The sequence below is a fragment of the Schistosoma haematobium genome, chromosome 4 (assembly GCF_000699445.3).
Source record: "Schistosoma haematobium chromosome 4, whole genome shotgun sequence".
Taxonomy (NCBI): Eukaryota; Metazoa; Platyhelminthes; class Trematoda; order Strigeidida; family Schistosomatidae; genus Schistosoma; species Schistosoma haematobium.
In genome coordinates this window covers 3,098,319-3,105,239 of record NC_067199.1, presented here as the reverse complement: position 1 = coordinate 3,105,239, position 6,921 = coordinate 3,098,319, and the positions used below count along the sequence as shown (strand labels likewise).

Here is a 6,921-nt window from a genome sequence, read left to right as displayed (position 1 = left end):
AAAGTTAATTAGATCGAATGAAAGAGAACGAGAACAGAGAATGATTGGTGGGGAAACGAAATAACAATGAATTCTGAGACGATTGATTGACATTTCGCAAATGAAGAATTTACTGTATGGTTCTGAGATCTTATGAAGATGTTCTGTAATTTTGTACTGTAGTACATTAAGTTGACACCGATTGTGTTCTCCTTCAATACACTAAGAGATTGTTCATTTATGTTAGACTGTTGATTCTGAATTCTAAAAGTGCAAAGTAGAGACTACAAACGTTGAAATATATTCGAATTAAAGTATATGGCGAAACAGATTAGTATATAATCAGTTCGTATATGAAAACCATTGCCTAAATATGAAGTAGGATTTTCGTCCAATTCCAATTAGTCAATAATTGGATTAGTTAGTGTATTTATTTCGACAGATATCATAAATCTCTAATTGTGACCAAACAAGTCGGCATATGAGAAGTTTATCTCGTTCCATCTACTTAAACAAAACCGGAAATGTATAAATCGACCACATAATGCACTGGAGTTCAGTAATACACCTATTCAGAGAATAATAGGGAGGTAACTCCCTTTTTAAAAGTCATGTATGATACACAAGAAGTGAGTAGTCACATATCACTGTCATACACACATGTATGAAACATGCTCAAGGATAGACGTCGTTTGGTTGACGAGCGAATATATATGCGTAAACGAGCAAATGAATGATGAAGAGAATTCATCTGTTCATAGGTCAGGATTAACCACGTAGGTCTACAACAATATCAATTACTACACGACGATATTTATAATAAGCATGTCAGCATGTGCATTACAGATGGAATCGGATAATAATTATCTCTCCAAAATAGGTCATGCACACATATTTTTCTTGTCGATATTGACTAAATTCAGTTGGCTCATAAAGAGTTAAACAAACGTGACATTAGTCACCACTCATTGTTCAATCAGTTGAGATTACCTCAATCATACAAGAAACCAGTCAGTATCCGAATAACTCAGTCGTAACTTCCTTGGCTGTTCAACCGAATAATACGGATTCGAGTAGGTTAGGAAACATCAGATATGCGTTGCCGATTAGTGTCAAATAGCGTAAAACCTAGGTATAGGATTTCATTCTGACTGCCTCCAACCACCCAATATTTCTATAAGCATACTGATTTTCTATTGACACATCAACCCACTATAAATTAATAATATATTTGTAATATCCCAATGAGTAGAAAAATTAGATTTTCTGACGTTTCGTGACTTGGTGTAAGCCACTTCTTCAGAGGGTGAATAACCAAATCCAAGTTTAAAATGCACAACAAATCAACCCACCATAATTTTCTCCATACATAGTAGGTGAACAATTATTTTCCTCTAAAAACTAGCCATATACTACGTTGATCAATACTACTTATACCGACTTATACTGACAGACAGAAGTAGTACACACCACCAGTCGGAAGTGGAATGTCTGTCAGTAGAAGATTGAACTGAATAGAACGGGATAAGAAACAGTGAAAATTCGTAACAATAATAAAATCCAAAGAATCATAATGAATGTTAAAGACAACTGAAAGATGTGCAAATAACGTGTTTTCAATGCACTCTGTAATTTCTCATCAAATATTAAATCGGTTTATCCCACCTAAGCTATTATATTCTGACGAGAATAATGAGTGGTAACTTTCGAGAACTATTTATGCACCAATATGATCCATATATTTTTATTGTGGAATTATTAAGTGGCTAAACGATGCATATTCATGTTCCTCTTATTAGAAGATTTATTTTGACTTATGGAATATTATTATACAATTTACCGTTATTGAGTTCTGTCCAGTCTGTTAATTATAGTCTCCCACATTCACAGACACTTTCGGCTACATCTTCTACAAACGTTATTTTCTATTTTATAGTACGATGTGGTCTGTTTGATTTGTATATGAACCCAGTATTTTTGAAGTACATGATTCATATCACGGACGCTGCGATTAGTGTTCTGGACACAACAGATAGGGCTAGGCAGGAAGCAGGACCTATAAAACTATAGACTGCTCGCACGGGTTTTACTCATCATTGGTCCGATCGATAACTCACTTTTCTCTAATTGGCGGTATCATTACGTCATATATTAATAGTGCACAATGCCACAATTTGTAACAAAGTCTTCTTACAATCCATTGACACATCTCATCAATAATTCAATCACTCCTCAATATTTGATATTTATTGGGTTCAAGACAGCTCTGTTTTTTAACACACTCTTAAATATGCGTTAACTAAATAGAATTACAATTTTATTGGTTGAGGGCATGAGTCAATTGAAGATAGATCACCATGGAAATTCTGCAATAACTGAAGTTTAATTTCGTGGATTAGTTGAAGTTACACATTAACACCATTGGATCCCGGCTGCATCAGTAGTCTAGATGATAAGCGTACGTGAGCGAGACCGATTGGTCCAGGGTTCGAATCTCGCGTGGCGAGATCGTGGATGGGCACTGCTGAAGAGTCTCACAATAAGATGAAATGGCTGTCCAGTGCTTCCAGGTTGTCAATGGTAGTCCAGCTTCAATTGATTCATGATCTCAGCTATTAAAATTCCACAAGAAATACCTTCTCATATACATGTGTTAACTGAACAGAATTACAATGGTACAACTTCAGTAAATAATATTGTAAATAAAGAAACGCTTAGAAAAATGGATGATCTTTATTTGTTAATCACTGAAAAGTGAACAAAACGAATGTTCGTAATATAATTCACTGTATTAAAACAAACGATTTATGTGGAAATCAATTAATTATCAAATATATATGAATGAGAATGATGATTGGCTCACTACGATTGTAAAATTGGATTCATTACTTTAGCTGCCATTATCGGCATTGTTAATTGTTGATCATATATAAAGCATATAAATGGATGAGTTACATGAAAGTCTACTTCTGGTATAATGGCTGAAATAGGCACAAATATAGGTGAGGTTACAGTGGTTGCTTCAATTCCACTTTCATTTAATTTTAATACATTTGTTTGAATAAATTCATTCACATATAGATTGTGATTAGGTGTGATACCTGACGGGAAAAGAACGAAAACATGATGTAATCGAATTAATGTGCTTGAATTTAGAGGTACACATAAAATCAAGAATGCAAGTACATCTTGTTGATGAATATTAAATATTATTCTATTATTAGCTGCATTCACTCGCTTTCTCAATCTACCATTTCAAACATCCAATTCAATATCCAAGATGTCAAAAATCAACGAATGATTACATATTGAAATAAGGTTCCACTTCTACTGAATTATTCTTTTCCAAAACTGCCGAATTTTTAATCGATGAAACAGAATAGACTGAGATTAGTTTGGGAGATTGCTTCCAATACTACTCTGATGGTTACTTATTTTCTCACGTTATTCATGAATAAGTATAATTTCGACGATGTCGAAGGTTAAGTCTAACATATTCATCAACTGTTCTGGTAAATATTATTACACAGCTCAACTTAGTCTTTTCTATTTCCTTATAAACATTTTGAGAACCGAACAACTTATAATTGATTGTCAAGCACTGAATTATAAACAGTTTGAGTCCATCTAACTGTTCTTCACGTTTCAACTCCACACAAAGGAAATGTTGTTATGTATGTCTTGAGAATTCTGACTTTAGTCTTGGCTGTCTATATGTGTATAATAATTGTGTTCGTATGTGTATGTATGTTTGATTATGGATTACAGCCTACACGCATATTCTTCTCACTAGCATAAATGTTGCTTACTTAAATTGTTCCACGATTTATTCGTTTTCCCATAAAATGTGTTTCTGAAACCCATTCATTGATTGGCGTTTAAATTCTCTTTCTTATTCGCTCCGAGTGCTTGACATTTGTACTTTACTTCCATAGACTGTAGTAACCGCGTCGTATTTCCTTTTGAAATTTATGCATCTCTTCGAGTTATCTAATGACGGTTATAATGGCAGGTGATACACGAAGCATAGCAGTCATCTTGAAGAAACTCCACTACTCATTGACTTCGAACGTTTGAATAAATCCACATAAAATATCTGGGCATAGAAAACATACTAGTAATCTGAGGTGCTAATATCCATTCGAATTCACAATAGAATAATCAGAATTGATAAAAAGAACAATGTATAACATTTTATGTGAATTTACCAACTTAGATATTCTTACCTGACAGATCAGATTTTACTGGATCAAACAAATCGACAACACCGATAGACTTTAATGTTGGCACAAGGTCAAGTGTATTTTTCAATGTGAATTTCGGTAATCGTAATGACACTGTAGTTTCTTTCAAATTCTTTACGTATTCACTTAAAACTTTATTGCCATTCAAAAGTTCTGTGGCACCATTTAACGACCACTTTTCAAGAGGTAACACGATAACAAATGTGAAACGTGTGTTCTGGAGATGTTTGAAGAAAGAAAGAACGAAATGAAATAAATGAGAGTAAGCCTGATGTTATAACTTATAAAGAAGCAAGCACTTGCAAATGATGAGACCATATGGATTTTCAAACGACTGGTTACTTTGAACAGGTAACGACATTACGCAAATAGTAAAAGAAAGAAGGCTACAGAGAAAACTGATTTACCACTACTGAAATATCTTGGACTGGGTTCGTATCCATTTAAATATCCCCCATTATCATGGAATCCGTATGACTATTCGTGTGATCACCAAATTGGCGGTATAGGATTTATGTAAGGACGGCCTAGGACAATTACAACAGTGACCTCAGAGGCCTTAGAACAGCCGAAGAGTTTCATTCAATCTCAATGCAATGGCGCTTTCCAGAATACCAACGTGGTATTCTACTGTTAGTCTATAAAACATCATGCCTCTTTGTGAATTTTTCGAATCATAATGTTGATTTACAAAACGCCAATATCTATAAATACCCGTTATTTCCGGTACATTCTAATACTTGCCCAACAAGCACTTTATCCAGTCTTCTTCTGTCTTCTCATTTACGACTTGGGAGGGTTCTAGCGTTAAACTACTCAAGGTCTACACAGTATATTGAAAAACTAAGCTCTAGATATAACAAATTATAAAATTCATTTGTATAATTGTTAGGGTGAATATAACTGTTCAATGTAAACAGTTTATTAAAAATGAGTGCAATCTCAAATTGATAAATCGAATCAAACATTTATGGCACCAAACTGTAGCACGGGTAAATGAACTGTTAATTTTCAAGTGAATGATGCTAGATAAGGCATTTTCTCCACAAAAATAAATCATGATAATCTATACACTTTGGACTAAACGATTGTCCTGTATTTCCAGGTTTCCCATGGTCGTCTAGCTTCAATGGACTCATGAATTCAACCATCAAAATATAGAATAAAGAGACTGACAAACTCAAAACATAACAGAAGTTAGAAAAAACACACTTTCAATTACTAACATTTAATGGTTTACTGACGATCTCAAATCCTTCATCTTCGAATTTTCCATACTTCATTACTCCTTCTTGAGTCATCATATCAACTGTTATTTGACGATCTGGTGAAATATAAAAATCCTCCTTTCTAGTGTAATGAGGCTCAAATGGACTTTGCCAAAAATCTAAAATCAACGATAACTGTGTTATTTCGATGAATATGCAGTACAAAAATATTATCTTTTCATTTCACAGTATTTGTTAAACTGAAAACATCACGAAACAAATGACACTCTAATTTGTTTTGTGGTATAATGGAATCTAAAAATTGCTTTGCAATAAGACGTAAGGAAAAAGCAGCATTAGAAATGATCAAAACACTTTCTGACTGTCGTTACTTACTTATTTGTTTACTCACTTACGCCTGTTACACCCCGCCGACTAGCATTCTGCAATTCAATCTGTACTGGGCCTTCCTTTCTACTTCTATCCAATTGTTGTTCATTTTTCTCATATCTGTCTCCATTTCTCGGAGTAATGTGTTCCATGGTCTTCCTCTTTTCATTTGAACTTGAGGATTCCATGTGATAGTTTGCCTTGTGACACAGTTGGCTAATTTCTTCAATGTGCGTCCTATCCACTTCCAGCACTTCTTCCCGATTTATTCTTTTTCTTGAATCTGGTTTGTTCTCTGCCACAGTAGGTTGTTACTGATAGTGTCTGGCCAAATGATGAGAGGTATTTTGCACAGACAGCTGTTAGTAAACACTGGTATCTTCATTTATAAGAGTTATGACGTCTTATGGTGAAAGACGAGTTCCTTCTTAAAATAACGAGGATTATACCCCTTTTGACAACCAGAGCAACCATTAATTGAAGTACATGGAATGCTCGTACAATATGGAAGACCGGGAGAGTCTTCCAAAGTGATGCAGAAATTAAAAGATACAAGCTGGAAGTGTTTGGAATCAGTGAAATACATTGCACACAGGTTGAACAACAACGACTAGCTTCAGGGGAGCCTCTGTTATACTTCGGCACGAAATGCACTTATAGGATGGGAATCTCATGAATCCAGGATCATTAAAGCCTCCTTCAAAACTAAGAAACTGAGCATGACAATGAATGTCATCAAATACTTAGGGCCTGCCACTGACTGCAATGAAGATCTTAAAGATCAATTCTACAATATTCTGCAGTCAATCGTCGAGAAGTACCCAGCAAATGATTTGACCATTCTGATGTGAGATCTGAATACGAAGGTTGGAATGGACAACACCGGATATGAAGACATCATTGGACGACACGGACTGGGAGAAACGAACGAAAATGGTGAGAGGTTCACAAACCTACGTGCCTTCAATAAACTGGTCATAGGCGGCACTATATTCCCACATAAGCGCGTTCACAAAATCACATGGACTTCACCGGGTCACACTACGCAAAACCAAATCGACCATATTTGCATCGGACTTGGTCCGTGGCGGTGATTGTGT

At 35.1% G+C, this 6,921-nt stretch overlaps 1 protein-coding gene across 1 annotated transcript; it reads right to left on the bottom strand.

Annotated features, from left to right (window-relative positions):
- Positions 1-2,693: 2,693 nt before the first annotated feature.
- Positions 2,694-6,678, bottom strand: SERPINC1_1 (Antithrombin-III). Its single transcript, XM_051215473.1, has 3 exons — positions 5,450-6,678; positions 3,789-4,440; positions 2,694-3,080 (listed from the first exon to the last, which is right to left on the bottom strand). The coding sequence occupies exons 1-2, from the start codon at positions 5,525-5,527 to the stop codon at positions 4,192-4,194; spliced, it is 327 nt and encodes a 108-aa protein (XP_051065978.1). The 5' UTR covers positions 5,528-6,678; the 3' UTR covers positions 2,694-3,080; positions 3,789-4,191.
- Between the last annotated feature and the right edge of the window lie 243 nt (positions 6,679-6,921).